Source organism: Hyaena hyaena, unplaced genomic scaffold, assembly GCF_003009895.1.
Source record: "Hyaena hyaena isolate Hyena2069 unplaced genomic scaffold, ASM300989v1 scaffold_385, whole genome shotgun sequence".
Taxonomy (NCBI): Eukaryota; Metazoa; Chordata; class Mammalia; order Carnivora; family Hyaenidae; genus Hyaena; species Hyaena hyaena.
The window spans coordinates 15092-33545 of record NW_024081022.1 but is presented as its reverse complement, the minus strand read 5'-3'; the positions used below and the strand labels follow the sequence as shown (position 1 = coordinate 33545).

General features: G+C 53.0%; 1 protein-coding gene across 3 annotated transcripts in view; it reads left to right on the top strand.

Annotated features, from left to right (window-relative positions):
- The window catches only part of KCNN3 (potassium calcium-activated channel subfamily N member 3), a 97414-nt gene extending 96287 nt beyond the window's left edge, over positions 1-1127 (top strand). For all 3 annotated transcript variants that reach the window (XM_039251432.1, XM_039251430.1, XM_039251433.1), the window contains one exon: positions 834-1127. In XM_039251432.1, coding sequence (XP_039107363.1) covers positions 834-1124 — 291 coding nt within the window. In that variant the 3' untranslated portion in view covers positions 1125-1127. The remainder of the gene's footprint in view (positions 1-833) is intronic.
- The last annotated feature ends 17327 nt before the right edge of the window (positions 1128-18454 follow it).

Below are 18454 nucleotides of genomic sequence, written 5' to 3'. Positions count from 1 at the left end.
CAGGGCGGGGCAAGCCCGGAAGGGAAGCCCCGGGGGAGCTAAGCCATCGGTGATCCGGAGTCAGTTACCTGCAAGGACAGGTGTGCGGGAGGGGCTGAGGGAGGCCTCTGCAGGGCTGCGTGGGCGCGGGGGTGAGGCCAGGAGAGAGGGGCTCTGGCTTCCCCCCTTCGCGAATGAAGGGGACGGGGCAGGGACGAGCCGGAGGTGGGCAGGCCCTTCGGGGAGGCCCCGGTGGGGTGCGCGCCTCCCCACTGACCGGGCAGGGGAGGGGCCGCGCGGCTGCGGACCACCCGGGGCGGGGTTAGGTCCCTCATCCAACGCCGGACTCTGCTGATAACAGCGGGGGCCGATGGTGTCAGAGCCGCGTGCAGTTTCTATTATCCTGTTCGGTCGGGAGCCCGTGGTTCAGAGGGTCCCAGGGCCTGCTCCGGGGCTGCGGACCCGTACTTGAGCCGTGGCCTCACAGCTGCCAGTCTGTGGCCGGTCCGCTGCCCCGGAGGGGTCTTGTCTTTGACCGTTAGGCTTCCGCAGCCTCTGAGCCAAGTGGTCAGGTCACTAAGGACCTGAGGACGGTCCAGAGACTCCCCGGTCTGAGAAAAAGTGCCGCTTTTCCCACTAGACGTGTTTCCTAGTGCATTGTTGCCGTTCCCACACGGCACCTCTGCGCCCGCACCCCCGGGCACGGCAAGCCCTGGCCCGAGGTCGGCTGGACCCCCTGCTGGTGTGGACGTGGCCCTGCAGTTTGGGGGCGTCTGTCTCCTGCTGCAGCCCCCGAGCTGAGCGGTGCTGACCCGAGCTGGCCTGTGCTGACCTGTGCCCGTCTCTCTGTCCAGATGCAGACGGTCATGTACGACCTGATCACGGAACTCAATGACCGCAGTGAGGACCTGGAGAAGCAGATCGGGAGCCTGGAGTCCAAGCTGGAGCACCTGGCGGCCGGCTTCAGCTCCCTGCCCCTCCTCATCGCCGACGCCCTCCGCCAGCAGCAGCAGCTCCTGTCTGCCCTCGCCGAGGCCCGGGGCGGCGCGGCGGGCACCCTGCACACGCCCCCGCCCTCGGACAGCCCCCTCGGGGTCAGCTCCGCCTCCTTCCCGACCCCATACACAAGTTCCAGCAGTTGCTAAATAAACCCCCACTCCGGAAGCATAACCCATAGGTCTTAAGATGCAAATCGACTCTGTCCTGGTCACTGTGCCATCAAGGAGCCATCAGACCAGGGACGTGAGGAAGAGAGACCGGGGCTAAGTGACTGAGTCCTGTTGGCTCGGCGCACCTGGAGACCAGAAATCTAATCTCTGTTTAGGTGCCTCCACTTGGGAGCAGGAAGAGGAGGTGACAGGGAGCTGTGACTCTGGCAGGCAGAGCTGGTGCAGAACCGAAATCCACGCTCAATCTCAGGTCTCGTGGGGGGGGGGGTGGCGGGGGGATGGACAGGTGCACCGAAGCGGCCAACAGGGAAGGAGCCGGGACGAGGGTCCCGTGGGGGCGGTGTCAGGCGGGGACACAGGCTCCTCACCGGGTCCTGAGCACACCCTTCTCCTTGCCTTTTATCTAAGAAGCCTCTGGACAAGAGACAGGAGAGCTGCTGCGATGGCCAAAACAGGCGTTTTCTCCTCTCCTTCCTTAGTCAGAAAACCCGACTTAGACAAAAAAAAAGAGAGAGAGACAAATAAAAAGCCAGATTTTCCATCCAATATTCATACCCATATAAACCTGTGTGTTTGCACATGAGTGCATGCACACACCTCACATTCAACCCAGATCTTTTCTTGTTTGAACTTGGCCGAAATAGAAAGGGACCCGGTTACCTTACCGTGCAGACAGTAGGCACTCTCTAAATGTACATGGAGTTGGCTTGAATCTGAATGTGGGCACTTTCAGCTCAGGGTTTGCTAGCGTTGGGCATATTCTGAGCTTCCCCAGAGACACAGGTTCCTGTGGACCCCATACAGGGCGCCTCCCCGCCCCGGGCACGCGCCTCCCCCTGGGCACACGCCCTGCTGCCCGGCTAGGGATGAACCAGCCAGGAGTGTCGGCATCCGGGAGGGATAAGCGGCCTTCTAAAAATAACAGCCCCACGGAGTTTCTTCTTCTGTCCAAGCCAGCTGTGTTCCGATGGAGCCCGGGATGGGTTGTGTGTGTGAGGGAAGGGCACAGGGTCCCTGCACACGTGCACACGTGCAGGTGCAGCCCAGTGACACCTGGCTGAGGGAGAGCCCTGGCCGGGGCTGTGCTTGTGCACATTCTCGCAGCAGCAGGGCCAGGCTCCAGGTGTTGGGAGCACAGAGGAAAGAGTGGTGGCGGGGGCCGTGTGGCCCCTCCTTCCTGGCCTGAGACCACCTCAAAACAAAGGATTCCGGGAGTAAAAGGATTTGGGAGCGGGAGCCCCGTGGGCAGGGCCAGTGGCCTGTTCCGCGCCACGTTAATCTTGGTGCAAAAACCATTTGAATGTGTCTCAAACCCCAGGAAACCTGAGAAACATCAAGACCCGGTGCGGTGACAGGCGTCCTGAGGCGAGGCATGTGGGCGCCCCGTGTCTGACCGCCGGCCATGTGCTCACGACACAGCCGTCGTATGGCCTGTCCCTCCCCTGGTTGTGAGGCCCTCAGCCGCAGCTCACGAGGAGGGAACCACACTGTGCGCAGTCTTTCGTCTGTTCGGCGAAGGGTGTTATTTGCAAATGGTCGGCCTCCCTTTGCGCAGGACCTTGTCACGTCTCCAACGTCCTGACGTCAAACTGGGCCAGGCCTTGTAGGGACGAGGGAATCCCTTGTAGGGACAGCAAGAGGCCAGTGACCCTGGAGCCACAGCACTGTTTCCAGAAGGTCTGGTCTCTTGCTGAACCTCCTCTTTTCTCTTTCTGTTGCTGTCATTTTCCCTAAATGGTCTTGTTTTCATCACGTTAAGTCCCGAGAACACTTCCATCGGTTGTTTTGCGTCTCCCCGAAGCCGCACTTGCTGTTGGCTGTTTATTTTTCTGCTTGTTCCTTTAACTCCTGCTCACCCAAGAGTCACCCTCCTTTGTCACATCCCAAGAATGGTGCTCCTGCGGTCAGTGGCAGTGCAGCCGAGCATATAAACAGACACAGAAGCAGGGGAAACAGCCACGCAGCTTTTTCACGGCACTAATTCTGTCCACGAGGCGGAGACCACATCAGAACACCCTGCGTGCACCAAGCCCGGTCGCTTCCCAACCGCCCTCGCCTGTCACCTCCTGCCCGCCCTGTCCATCCCGCTGTGACCACGACACGTGTGTGCACATGCTCACGCACAGAGGGGTTTAGTCTTCATGTCAGTAAATGGCACCCAAGATTCCATCAACGCCGTGCGCCAAAATGAACGCTGACGACCAAGAGGGCGACACTGGTAAGGGGAGCGGGAGCCCTCGGCAGAGGAGCCACTGGCCTCCCAGAAACACACGGGCATCGTGGCAGGACTCGAGCTAACGCCAGTGCCAGAGCCGTGCGGGGCTCGGTCCCTTGGCGAAGGACTCTGTCTTTGAAAGTGATCAAGTCTGCGTGCCGATCTCGCAACAGTGAGTGGGAGCCTGCGCCCCTGACGAGAGCTTCGGCTTCGTGTAGGGAAGTTATCCGTTCTCCTGTGAGTGCAATCGACCCTGATGACCTCAGTATTGACCGCCCAAAGCGTAGCCCCCACCCCCGGTCCCCTCCCCGTAGCCTGCCTTGCGGATGACCCCGCTGTGCCCCGGCCCCACGGTCAGACGGACGAGGCAGTGGTTGCCGTGCCTTCTCGTTCTTGGTTTCAAGTCGTGGCAGGTGCAGGTCTAATTACCCGAGAATTGGCTGTGCGAACTCGTGTAAAAATATCAATCACAATGACCTCACTCAAATACTGAACCAACTCTGCCCACTCGTGGAAGGCCGACCCGGTGGGAGAATCCTCCCACAGCTTTTCTGATAACTTCGTGCCAGATGTAATACCCTACGAACCCCTAAAATATCCAGACACTTGAATTAAACCTCCAGAGTCACCCCCTCATCACTTAAGCCATATTATAGCCTCATGTACTAGAAAGTCAGGGATGGACTGTGATACTTTAAGACCCACGGTCTCTGTGGAATTTCAGGAAATGGCATCAGTTGGCAAATTATACCGGAGTCGGGGCTCGCTCCTCCTTAGACTGAAGTCCCAATAAAATTCTGCACCTTTCGGATCAAAGGCCACCTATGTCTGACTGTCATCAGTAAGTTGTCGTAAAGCGTCTCAACTGCTCTTACCATCCTCACGCTGTGCAACGTCATGACATCATTATCTCTAAAAACACTTAACTCGAGAGAACAAAGGGGCGAGGCCGGGCTCCCCGCTACCTTCTGGCCTCAGCAGGCGCCGGGCTGAGCCGTGACTTCATCAGTTAGTAGGCACAGGGGAGGCCTGGCCAGTCTTGAGTAACGGGTGCAGCTGCCGGTACCTATTAACGGCCAAGAAGGAACAGCCTTGAAGAAATAGTGATTTTGATATATTTGAGGGACCCCCCCCTTAGAGTTCCAGTGATTTCCACGTGGATAAAGGAAGAAACAGGAAGAATGCTAGAGATACAGAATCAGAGGAACAAGTCCCAACACGGGCCGCACCTTTGCCCTAGTAATGTCACCACGTCACACGTGGCTTCTCTGTGCTTAAAGCGAAGCTGAAAGGTAGCCTGCCTGAGCACAAAGTACACAGTAGGCTTTACGGCCGGGCAGCCACGCGGCCCGACAAGCTCACACTTGGGAGGCGCACGTGAATGTGCTCAAGCGTCACCAGAAAGCAATTCTATCGCGTCAGCTGGGAAAGGAATTAGCAGAGGGGTGGGGGCCTGGCACCTGGCCGGCTCCTCCCCCCCCAGAACCTGCGTGTGATCCCAGGACACAGGGCGTTGCCGTCACAGCGTCAGAGCCACCATTCCAGGAAGTCCTCACACTACCCGTAAGCTACTGCTTTAAATCCCAGCGCGTGTCCCCACTTCTAGACGGTCATCCTACTTCCCCGATGGCTGCTCCTCCCTAGTGGCCGTCGCGCCAGCCCTGGGGACTCGACGGCGCTCCCCCAGCACCTCGCACAGCCGTCGGGGGGCCGCCCGGCCATCCAGCAGCCCCTTCCACCGGCACGGCGGCCGGTGCGGTGACGCCCCAGACAGCATCCCTTCCTTCTCTGCTGCCGCCAAAGGAAACCCCGAGTGAGAGTGGGGCCATCGATGCCGCAGGCGATGGTGTCCCCGGGGGCACGGCTGCCAGTGGAGGCGAGTGTGCTGGGCCCGGGAAATGGTGCCGGGCTGCGCAGGCGGAAGTTAGTGTTAAATTCCCGTCAGACGAGTAACACGGAGACTTCTTGCTGAGATAGATGTAAACTCTGTAGGCGGCACTCGGTGCACCGGAGTGTGAGCACACGCGGAAAAGGCCAGGGGTGTGCCCGGTCCTGGGAAAGCCCGGCCTGAGCCCAGGTTCCTTCCGAACAAAACCCTCATCGAAGCTTCAGCGTCTGAGCTCCACACCCAGGTGCCAAGTGCCGCCGTCTGACTGTGGTTTACTCGCCGCGTTCTGGAAGCCACGTCTCGGGCTGGACTGAGTGTTGAAACCAAACAAATGTGACCAATCAGGCTGATGGAGGAAAAGCACAAAATTCAACACCAACCTGTGGTTCGGATCCCAAAGAAATGCTGAATTTATAGCCAAAAATATCAGTGACAAATCAAATATGACTGTGACTGGAGCAGCCGTGTTCCTAGCAGGGCGTAGACGCTGACGGGCCGAGGCCTACGGTCCCAGGCAGGACCAGCCTTCGTCAGATGTTTCCGCGGCCCCACAAGTCGCTGCACCCCCGCCCCCCGCACCAAACAGAAGAGGAGGCGAGCAGGTCAGGGCGCAGCGGAGGGACCGCCTTCCTGGCCCACCTCGAAGGCGAAGCGTTTGTGCTCAGAATCCAATGACCTTCAGTACGAATTTGCATCTCGCCTCTGTACTGCTTGCTGTTTTTTAATGATAGGAGAAAGCATAAGTTTATTTTAAATATGAAATATATTGCTATATTATAAAATATATGGTAACTTTTAATTCACGTTTTGTATCCAACTCGTGTCTGGCAGGCCCGCGTCGCCCTCCCAGCGCGTGTTTCTGTTTCTGAGTACACGTCACTGTCCGCGCCCCCGGCCCACGGAGCGGATTCTTGTTCTCAAGACCTGCCCACCGGACACAAACGAACCCTGTTCCGAGCTTAGAAGAATAATTCTACCCCAAATTCTGTCAAGCCATTTCAGAGGAGGTTTTAAAAGCCATGACCCCCGGGTAGCCGTGCCCAGCCAGTGTCGTCAATGCTCAGGCGCCGTGTAAGTGCAAAGATCCTGTTACGTAAACGATACGAGCCCCAAAGCCAGCCACCCGGTGTTGCCTTCGGGAATGTGGGAACCGGGCACGGGAAGAGGCTCGTCTGCTGCGACGCGAGACTCACGACCCTGGGCACTAGGAGCTTCCCTTCCGCAGGCGCGTGGGACCCACGTGCGGGCCGCAGGGCCCCGGCGGAAGCAGGGTCCCCCCCGCCCCGAGCTTGTCCGCCACGCGGGGCTCGGCCCAGAGGGAGGGAGGAGCAGCCCACAGCTGGACCCAGCAGAGGGCCAGGTTCTGCTCGCACAGCCGGAGGGAAGGGAGCCTCAAGCCGGACGCTGTCTTCATCGACAGCATCAGGGGAAGTTCTCTCCTTACGCAGCTCGCGAATCCGTTTCCCCCCTTGTAGGAACAGCAGTTGAGACACGTGTAGAATTCCTCACTTCCCTCCTCCGACGGAGGGACTATTTCCAGATGAAAACAAAACAGGATGTGTTTCATTACAGAACAAAGGTTTTCTAGCGTCCATGGGCCTCCCCCAAGGAGGTCCCTCGGGCGCGGTCCTCACTGGGGCTCACTCCGCACAGGCGCGGAGCTCGGAGCCCCAGGCCCCTGAGATCCTGTCTCTCCTCTTCCCCAAGTGGAAATTCACGCGGATGGGCTGGGAGCGCAGGACGCCAGGTCTCCTCCTGGGGGAAGGCCGGGGCCCCCTCCCGCCTCCGTCCACCCAGCGTACGCCTGACACGGCTGGCGTCTCCAGGCGCCGGCCTCAGGCTGCTTGCGTAGCCGCACCTCGTTTCTATTGCACGACGTGCTCTCGGGGCCTGCAGGCGCCGCACACACGCGTGGGGCTGGGCTCCGTGAAAGCCATCCGGCTGCGGGGTACCTGTGTGTAGCGGGTCACTCGCTGGGGAAGGGAAGTAGTCTATTCTCAATTTTATAATTAACTGATGAATGTACTGGTGGTAATTGGTTCGTCTCTTAATATTTTTCTGCTACTAAACAGAACTGTCCTTTTTGGCTGTTTCTTCTAGCGCTTCTCAGACTAGGGCCCCACATCCACAGAGAGCAGACACAGTGTCCTTACCCCCAGCCCTCGTTACTCCTCAGTCCAAAAAACCAAATGCAAGTTCTTGATTTGGGGAGAGCAGGCCTCTCGATAGGAGCCCGGGTGCGTGGCTGGACGCACGGCGTGGCCTGCGGGCCAGCAGCCCAGCGCCCCCTGGGAACTCAGCAACGCAGCCTCCTGGGCCCCACACCAGACCTACTGCATCAAGTCTGGCATTTTAACAGGATCCCCAAATGATCTGTGTGCACGTTAAATATTAAAAAGCTCTGGCCTCACCGCACAGCTAGGGGTTGCTGGAAAATTAAACCATTTTTTCTTTGACCCTCATTGACAGAATTACTTGATGGGGTTAAGCCCTGTATGATCATAGGGATAAAAACAAATGCACCTTACAGTTCTACTCGAGTCACGTCATGGGGCTGCTGTGCAAACGGGGGCAGCCTTTTCCCAGCCTGATTTCTTAAAAACTTGCTCTGTAGCCTTGAGCCGCTGCGAAGTTCCCCTTCAGGTTTCTGGTGTTAGCCTGTGCTGGCGGGGCGGCCGGGAGGGTGGCCTGTCCCCGCTCAGGCGGTAGAGAGAGGCCTGTGCTACACCAGGAAGCGCGGCAGCCGGCAGTGGGGACTCATCCCCCGGGGGAGAACCGGCAGAGGGGATGGTGTAGTTCTCTAGAAACACCCCTAACCTCCCAGTCCTTACACCAACCTGAGACGCTCGGAGGGGAGCCAGGGAAACCGCGACTTGTGATGACGGCACCATAAAGCGATATGTACCCGGAAACAGTTATGTTCTAAATTAACGGCTTTAACCTGTTCATTGTAAAAAGTGCCTTGGACTTCGATCTCAAGAGGTCAGTATAAATATGTGTGTGTGACGTATGTAGGCAAATATTTACATATTTATACATACATCGGTGCACACAGGCACCTGCACATTCATGTATGATATACAGACACATATAAACGCTTTATAATATGTCATATTGCTATTCACAGCTCCATTTACTGTCTGGTCCTATGTTATTTGTTTAGTGACACCTTTACATAGAGAGGTTCTATTCAGGACATCGATGTATTTTTTTGTTTGTTTTTTACTTTTTATTAAAAAGGTAAAGGATATTAAAGAAAAAAAAAGTCAAGTGCCTGAAGGTTTTGAATGGAACTGTGGTAAATTTTCTCAGGTCACCGAAGAGGAAAGTGATCTTTCCTTTGGAAAATATTTTTCTGTTTCAGTGGCTTTTGTTTTCCCTCGGGGGTGGGGGGGGGGGAGGGCATAAATGCCGGCAGTTACAGAGATTTGGTAATTTTGCGGTGATCCCTCCGTGGCCTGTGAAGCAGCAGCAGCGCCGCTCGCCAGTGCCCGCTTTCTCCGCCGTCCGCGCCCGGAGGGGTCCCCACATGCCCTGGGCGGGTCGGGCATTAGGCAGAGGGAACTGCAGGGGACGCGGTTTAGGTCAGTTCCAAACACTGTCCTTTCCGGGCACACGGAAGCACAAGTGGGAAGTTCCATCCTGAACCAGGTGGGGACGTGTCCTGGAAGGCCGGCAGAGGGGCCCCAGGGAACTTTCTAGGCTCCTGAGCCCTGCCTTTCTACAAGGAAACAAGCATCTGGATCGGTCAGTTCTCTACCTGAGCCACAGGTCCTGTCTCTCCGCAGGGTGGTGACGTGCCAGGGGCCACCCCTCTGGTTAGAAGCCCCCACGGACCCCGGGGGGAGACTCCAGGTTTCCACTGCTCACGTGCTGGGGAGGCATTTGACTTCTTTAAGCCAAATAAGTCTCTCCGCTCCCCGCCCAGGTGGTCAAAGCCTCACGACAGCCGGGGCCGCCCCAGAGGGTGATGCGCCGCTCATGGCATCCATCAGGAGACGTCCCGGTGGCAGAGGGGCCAGAAAGACAGCCGGCTCAGCAGCTGTCCCCACAGATGCCCCACAGCTGTCCCCACAGATGCCCCACAGCTGTCCCGCAGCTGTCCCCACAGATGCCCCGCAGCTGTCCCTGCAGCTGTCCCCGCAGATGCCCCGCAGCTGTCCCACAGCTGTCTCCACAGATGCCCCGCAGCTGTCCCCTCAGCTGTCCCCACAGATGCCCTGCAGCTGTCCCCTCAGCTGTCCCCACAGATGCCCCGCAGCTGTCCCACAGCTGTCCCCACAGATGCCCCACAGCTGTCCCCTCAGCTGTCCCCACAGATGCCCCACAGCTGTCCCCACAGATGCCCCGCAGCTGTCCCCTCAGCTGTCCCCACAGATGCCCCACAGCTGCCCCGCAGCTGTGCCCACAGATGCCCCACACATGTCCCTATGGATGCCCCACAGCTGCCATCACACTTGTGGACTCATAACTAAGAAGAGTTGGTGGCCGGGGTGTGGAAAGCCAGTTCCCTGAACTGAAAGCCCCAGACCCTCACTTTCCTCCCTATGAATTTTTTGTAGCTCTAGACAAAAACTAGGAAGAATGAAATTTAGGTGCTTTCACCAATAGTACCAGGGCACCTGGGGGGCTCAGTCCGTTGAGCATCAGACTCTTGGCTTGGGCTCAGGTCCTGATCTCACAGTTCATGGGATCGAGCCCCACGTCCGGCTCCATGCTGACAGCTCTGGGCCTGCTTGGGGTTCTGACTCTCTCCCTCTGCCCCTTCCCCGCGCACACACTCTCTCTCAAGTAAATAAATTAAAACAACAACAAACTAGATTTCTAAAAAAGAAAACCTCATACCTAAGATTTGGGACTTTTCCTGAGTTAGTAGACATAAATCATATTTCCAAGTGTGCATCGAGCCATATTTCTGCTGCCGCTCACTTAAAGCTTTCTTCCAAACCTCCCTCACGAGTGATTCTGTCACAACCCAGATTCTAACCAGTGACACTCCTTTAGTCCCAGGACCTCGATGTCAGTAACCGCCCCCCACCCCCCCGGCCAGCTGTCACTCCCAGTGTTGCTGGGGGACCAGGGCTGGAGAAAAGCAGCCTGAGCAGCTGCTGTGAGGCACGGGGGCGGGGGTCCCCCAAACACGCCCCGAGTCCTCAGCGCATCGGGAGAGAGTGGAACCTGGCAGCCTGGGCCCTGGGCCCCGCGGCCTGAGGGTCACACGCAGACACCAGGCTGCGGCCTCCCAGTCTGGGCAGCTGGGCGTGGGCTCAGAGGTCCGGGGGGGGGGGCGCACCCCCGAGGCTGGGCCACTTCCTGTCAAACTGAGGCCCGAGAAAAAGGGCATTTTGAATGTTCCAGCGAACCCTGGCATCAACGCAGGGGGGGAGGGGGCAGGCTCCAAACCAACACCAAATGTGCCAGCCCCGAGTTCCTCTAATTGTGTCTGCTTCCTTCCCTTGGACCACAGTTGTGAAAACAGGACTTTTTAAAGGAGGAAATCTTAATTTAGGTCGGGAACAGAGGTCCCTGGAGAAGCTGCCTGTTTTGGGCCGGGATTGGGCTGGTGCTGATGGAAAAGCCTGACTCAGGACTTGGGCGCCCAGCGTGCAGACACGGGGTCCCACCAGCCGGGAGGGGGGTGGGGGGGCGAGCGTGCCCACGGGCACCCCAAGCCTGGGTGTCACACAGGGCCCTGGCAGGCCACGCCTCAGTCACTCTGCGGGTGTTAGCAGAGGTTGTCACCCCTTGCTCACACTGGAACCCCCTCAAAGCTTTTGGGGACAGCAGGGTCAGCCCCCCCAAACGCTGGCGCTCTGGAACGCCTGACCCTGGAGACCCCCCGCCCCAGGCGGCTCTAAGCGTTATCCCCCCGAGTTGGCAGGAGCGGGGGGTTTGACACCTGGATGAAGACCGGGGCTTGCCCTCAGGTTCCTGCCCCCCCCCCGCCCCCGTTTCCCCGGCTCCGCCCACGAAGCTCGGCTTGTCTGGCTTCCGGCTCTGCGGGGCCGCCAGGTGTGTCTGGGCCTGGGCGCCGCGCCCTCCGCCTTCTCCAGGCAGGCCTCCGGACGCGTTCCTTGCGCAGAAGCGGTTAAGAGGAAAAGCAACGTGTTCTCTTGAGCAGGCGTCTCGCTAAACCCAGTACAAAGCAGGTAAAACCGTCGACACTCACCCCTCCCAAGTACATCTAACCGCTAAATAAAACGTTGTCCTCTGTCTTAAAGGAAAGTTGGTGCACTGTTACATCACGCACAGCTGTGAGCGCTGGAAACGCAAAGGTGGGCCGGGTTCTCAGTCGGGACCGTTCTGCTAAATCCCAGGCCCTCGAGGAACAGCGCCCCCTGCCGGCCGGCAGGGGGCACAGCGACCTGGGGGATCCGGAGACCCTGGAGCCTCAGGGGCAAAGTTCCTTAGTGCAGGTCACACCCGCACCTTGCGGCCCCGAGACGTGATCTGCCCCCTCAAACCTTAGGGCAGACACCCAGCTCTGCGGCGCACGTTGAGGGCGCCTCCCGTGCGGGTGCGGAAAGCCAGGCCTGCCCGGCGCCTCTCCACTGTCTGCGCTTCACCCCAGAATCCTTATCAACCTCACAAATGCCAGATGAACAAGAGGGGCCCCTGCTCCCCCCAGCACGTGTTCACACCACACATAACACACAGCACCCCGCATTACCAGTCCCCTAAAACAAGGACATGCGCGGCGGCTCGCTAAATTACTGCATCGTGTATTTCATATTCCAGAGGCAGGGATCACTTTCTAATTGATCTGCCTTTCGTGTCAAGGACTTAGAGCCATTACTCGCAAATCTACAAGAGCCCCCACTGGTTAGGAGACATCAAATGAGATTGTTAAAATAATGCGATTCTATACCCAGCATTACAGTGGATTGTGCTAACGGTCTTCAGGTCGTTCACCCTTATTTCAGTCACTGCTGCATGTAGTTCATGAAGATCAGTCAGAATTAGCTTAATCTCATTTTTGTAGCATGATTTTTAAATTTACACTTCATTTTTCCCAGGGACAAGTCATGCCTCATAGCGTCTCTTGGAATGCAATCCTGTCCCCTGGAAAATGGGAGACACGGACAGGGTGTTGCCACTGTCTAAGGGCAGTGTCCTCTTAGGAGAAGCTTCTTTCCAAACCTCTCCTGCCACCGACGCTGAGGGATCACTGAGCAGCAATGAAGTACTCCAGTGCACCGCAGGGGCGCCCGCACCCACCCCCTCATCAGGGAGACATCAGGTCTTCCATCCTTCTTCAAACACGCTCCCCACCTTCCAGCCCTTGGAAGGAGAAGGCAGATGCATACTTCTGCTGAGTTTCAGAATTCAGAAATCCTACACGCAGCTCTACTTAGGGTTTCTTAGGGAATTTCTTCTAAGAATGGCAATGCAATATTTACTTGACTCTCAAATTTGGGACCAAGGGACCCTATTTGGTTTGGGTTCCAGTGAGAAAAGAACCCTCTAGCGTTGCCTGAACATCAGGCAAATGGGTCCCAGAGCCCGGGCTTCCCCAGGAACTGATACAACCATTTGTGTCATGAGGGGGGGAGGCAGGGTTGACAGGGGGCCAATGTGTGGGGCATAAGCATGAGCTACGACCACAGAAAGCAGAGGTGGGGAGCGAGGGACACTTGGGTGACATCTTTGGAGCCACTGGCTGAATCTTCCAATCACCTGAGTCAGTAACTTTGCTCTGTAGCAAAAGCCATTTAGACGTGGACTTTTGGCCACATCCAACATAAAGAGTCCTAGTGGAGAAGACGCAAACTTCTGTGCACCGGCCCGATTTCCCAGAGAAGTAACCAGAATGAGAATTAAAGGGAAATGTGGGGCATCTGGTGGTTCAGTCCATTGAGCGTCCCACTCAGCTCAGATCGTGATCCCAGAGCCATGGGATCCAGCCCCGCATCAGGCTCCACGCTGAGCATGGAGCCTGCTTTAATTCTCTCTCTCCCTCTGCCCCCTCCCCCACTCATGCACCTTCTCTAAAAGCAAGAAAGAAAAGTTTAAAACACAAAAATTAACTCAGATAACAAGGAAAGTGAGGGTGTCATGATGGACTCTGGGGAACACCTCACGCAGCAAGGTGGGGGCACTGAGGGCGGGGGCGGGGGCACAGAGCGCGTGGCACGGACCAGCAGGGCTCCGCGAGAAGAGACCAGGGCAGGCGACGACCCATCATGTCACGCAATGTCACGGAGCGTCATCTCAGGTCCGTGCCCTATCGTTTTGTGTCGTGTCGCGTCATGTCACTCCATATCATGCCATGTCATGTCGTATGTCGTGTTAGAACCCGGCTGATGAGTGCAGTAAGAGTCATCTTGGTGTTATTTGAAAGGACGGTAAATACTGATAACTTTAGGATTTGATAATAAAAATTATGAAGTAATACACATAGAGGGGCTAAGTAAAATGGAATAAGCATATCCAATATTTCCACCCAGCATGAGGCTCAAACTCCCGACCCCGATAAAGAGTCACATGCTCTTCTGGCTGAACCAGTCAGGCACCCTGAACTTTATTTCAATATAAACTCTATTTCTATTTCATTTTTTTAATGTTCATTTATTTTTGAGAAAGAGAGAGCAGGGGAGGGACAGAGAGAGGGAGACAAAGGATCCTAAGTAGGCTCCTGGCTGACAGCAGAGAGCCCAGAGCCTGATATGGGTCTTGAACTCACGAACTGCAAGATCACCTGAGCTGAAGTCAGATGCTTAACTGACTGAGTCACCCAGGTGCCCCATTTGAGCCTCATGCTGGGTGTAGAGATTACTTAAAAATAAAAATCTTCAAAAAAAAGAAAGCTTATGGTTTTCAAATTAGGAGAGATTGTAAAAATGAGGGAAAAATTAATTCGAAAGGAGAAAGAGGGGCGCCTGGGTGGCTCAGTCGATTGAGCGTCTGACTTTGGCTCAGGTCATGATCTCACAGTTCCTGGGTTTGAGCCCCACATCGGGCTCTGTGCTGACAGCTCAGAGCCTGGAGCCTGTTTCAGATTCTGTGTCTCCCTCTCTCTCTGACCCTCCCCTGCTCACACTTTCTCTCTCAGAAATAAATAAAACATTTAAAAAAAAAAAAAGGAGAAAGAAAAAACACAAAAAAGGTGGGAAAAAGTAAAGGGACTAAATAAAATGGAATAAGCATATCCAATATTTCCATAATCACAATGAAAATACTGAACTAGATGCTCCAAGGAAAAGGAAAGGATTGTCAGACCAAGTGTTGTAAATTATTAGAACAAATGCTACTTACCAGGGACATATCTAAAACATAAAGAAAAACTGAAAGTACAAATTTTTTTTTCTTTTTTTTTTAAATGTTTTATTTATTATTAGGAGAGAGAGAGAGAGACAGCGTGAGCAGGGGAGGGTCAGAGAGAGAGGGAGTCACAGACTGAAACAGGCTCCAGGCTCTGAGCTGTCAGCACAGAGCCCGATGCAGGGCTCGAACCCACGAACCGCGAGATCATGACCTAAGCGAAAGTCGGACGCTTAACCGACTAAGCCACCCAGGCGCCCCTGAAAGTACAAATTTTTAAAAGATACACCAACTGTATTCTAACCAAAATAAAGTGGGTGTAGCTATTTAAATATCAAGGGAGAAATAAAATTTAATGTAAAAAGCACTGAGTTCACCATGAAAAGATAACAGTTCTAAATTTATATAATACAATTAATCAGTTGGCTTCAAAATAGATAAAACAAACTTGTGGAACTACAGACAAACATAGTAGGAAATTTTTACACATCTCTAAGTAGGTAGTAGATCAAGCAGACAGAAAAAAAAATCTGAAAGGACATGATTAATAATCATAAAAGCTAGAGAACACAAATTTCCCTACTTTTCCCAGAACACAGGCCATTAATGAAAATTAACCACTTACAGGACCATACAAACAACCCTCTGACCACAAACTGATATGTATTAAACAGTTGAACAAAAAAATTATAACCAAAAACTTCCTTTGGAAATTAAGAAACATAAATAATTCATGAATCAAAGAATAAATCATAAATTTATTTTATTTTATGGAAAATTTTTAAATATGTAAAACAGAAGTTTAATGAAAATGCATTTCAAAATGAGTTAAAAGCAATTTTAAGAAAAGTAGAATGAACAAATAGAGACGAGCAGGCATTAATTAGACAGGAAATAAACATATACTCCTTAAGATTTTTTTAAAAAAATTTTTAATGTTTATTTTTGAGAGAGAGAGACAGACAGAGACAGAGCACAAGAAGGGGAGGAGCAGAGAGAGAGAGAGAAGAAGACACAGAATCTGAGGCTCCAGATTCCGACGCGGGGCTTAAACCCACGAACCTTGAGATAATGACCTGAGCTGAAGTCGGACGCTTAACCGACTGAGCCACCCAAGGACCCCTCCTTAAGATTTTTTAAGAGCCAAAAGTTGATCCTCTGAAAGTGTCATTGAAATTGGTAAACATCTAGCAAGACTGAACACAAAGAGACGGAGGAAGGAAGGAGATGAAGAGAAAGGGAAAACATAAAATAATATTAGGAATGATGCCACAAACACTATAAAGATAACAGGAGGAGATTTGGAAATAATTGAAAAAGATTCCTAGAAAAAGATTACTTACCAAAACTGACTCAAGAAGAAATAGAGAAATGGAGGTCACAAAACCAATCAATCAATGGTTCAACATCTTCCCACAAAGAAAATTCCTGGTCTGGATGATTTTACCATCAAAATTATACCATATTTTCAAGGAGGAAAATAATTCCAATCTTACACACTTTTCCCAAAGCACAAGAAATAAAGGGGTGTTTCCCCTGCTCATTTTATGAGCCTGGCACAGCACTGACAGACTCTGATAAGGAGAGTACAAGTAAGGAAATTCTGGACAAGTTTTACTAACAGCTACCGATGCAAACAGACTATTGTCAAACCATACCTGGAAATGGATGGGGGAGAGAAATACAACATAATTAAGTTAGGTTTATTCCCCAAAACATGATTGTTTAATATTAGAAAAATAATAAAATTCACCATATTAACGGATCAAAAGAGAAAAATCATTTAATAATCATAGAATTTTAAAGATTTATCAAGTTCAATATTGGTTAATTAAAAAAACAAACACTGAGCATACTAGGCTTACAAGGTGTGGTACAATCATCCAATGACTCACGCTCTGGAATAACTCCTCCTGTTGAGTGTGGGCAGGAATATGGCAAAGATAAGGGCCTGTCAATCCTGCGATTAGGTTTTGTTACAGAAGACTCCACCTCAGCAGACACGCAAGATTCAAGCAAACAGACACGCTGTGAGCTGCCCACAGAGAAGGGTGCGTGGCAGGAAGCCATGGGGCCGCCCATGTCCAGTAGGAAGCTAGGGCCCTCAGCCAGACAGCTAAAGGGGGATAAATTCGGTCAACAATCTCACTGAGCTTGGAGAAAAGACTTGTCAAACCTCCAGATGGGATGGCAGCCTGGCCAATACAGTGGTCACATTCCTGTAGGGCTCAGAGCAAACCCCACAGCTAGGCTGACCCATGCATGCGGAGATAACAGATGTGTGCTGGGCACCTGGATGTATGGTAACTTGTTAAGCAGCAGCAAAAAATTAATACAGAAGAAAGCTTCCTTAACCCAATGAACAGTATCTACAAAAGGATATCTTCCTAAAAAACACATCATACGTCATGTGAAATCAAGACACCTCTCTTGCCACTTCTCCCAGAGGATCCTGGCATTGCAATATGGCTGGAACAATCATGGGAAAGGATCAGGGTCCTGGCATTACAACATGGCTAGATCAGTGGGGAGGGTCAGAGAGGAAGAAAATTTTGTTATTATTCACAGCTGACATGATCACCTGTTTGTCTACCCAAAAGCATCTAGAGAAAAACCATTAGAATTAATAATATATTATTAATATAACAATATAATACTATGATAAAATAATGATAATAACATTATTTGTATAAACAGAGTTTGCATAGTTGCTAGATACAAATTCAATGGACAAAAATTAAATTTCTATACCCTATTAAGAAGAAGCTAGGAAGTGAAATATTAGAAAAGAAACCAAACATCTTTAAAATGTAGCAATAAACAGAAGATGTACTGAAGTTTCACAGAGAAAATTATGGAACATTAAAGGACAATAGAGACAGCTGAAATAAACAGGAACATATCCATGTTCAGAATTATATAGATGCTTACTTTTCCCAAAATTAATCTATAAATTTAATGTAATGCCAGTCTAAATTCATGACAAGTGTGAACCACAACAGGCCAACTGTAAAACTCTCACACACACACACACACACACGAAGCCTGGCATCTCTGAAGGAGAGCAAGGTGGGAAGAAGCCCTGTGCATCAAGAAAGCTCGTCAGCAAGCTCTAGTGGTTAAGGAGATGTGGTCTTTGAACAGGTGAAGGTAGACAGACTGACAGCTGACAAACAGCCTTGTCCATTTACGGAAACTTGATTTATTCAAGGGCCGGCCTTGCAAATCAGTTGGGGGCAAATGGACTTTTCAATCAACAGCACTGAAACCATGATTATTTACATCTCTACACAAAATTAATTCTGGTTGGATTAAAAAACATAAATGTAAAGAAAATCTTTCACTTTCAGAAGACCATGGAAATCATTTCTTACACAAAACCCCAAAAGCTCAGACCACAGGGGGATGGAGTACAAATCTGAATATAGTAAGATTAAAACCTTCAATGCCCTTGTTAAGTGGGAAGATGAACCACAGCCCGGGAGATGTTTACAACTTCTACAACGCACAAAATCCAGGAAGCCAATCTGGGAAAACAGGCACAAGAAGGAACAGGGATTTCACCGAGAAAGAGTCACAAGCGGCCGTGAACATGAACGGACGGTCGACGTCACTAGTGATCAGGACGCCAGCGGACGTCACGACCCACGAGCTCACACCCACCAGCGGGACGGAAAAGACGTGGGGCGCAGAGTCCGTCCAGCGCTGGGGGCACAGCCGGGGGCACGCGCGGCGCACGCTACTCGGACACGGTCCGGCGTCACGTGGGGAAGGTGAGCATGTGCACACCCAACACCCAGCGTTGCCTGTAAACAATCAAACAAAACACCAGAACTGACCCCAGACGAGACCAGGGCAGGCGGATGAGGCGCAGCGGCAGCGAACCGGCCGGCGTTGCCGCGGCCCCGAGGCGGGGGAGAGCGCACACCCACGTGCCCGGCA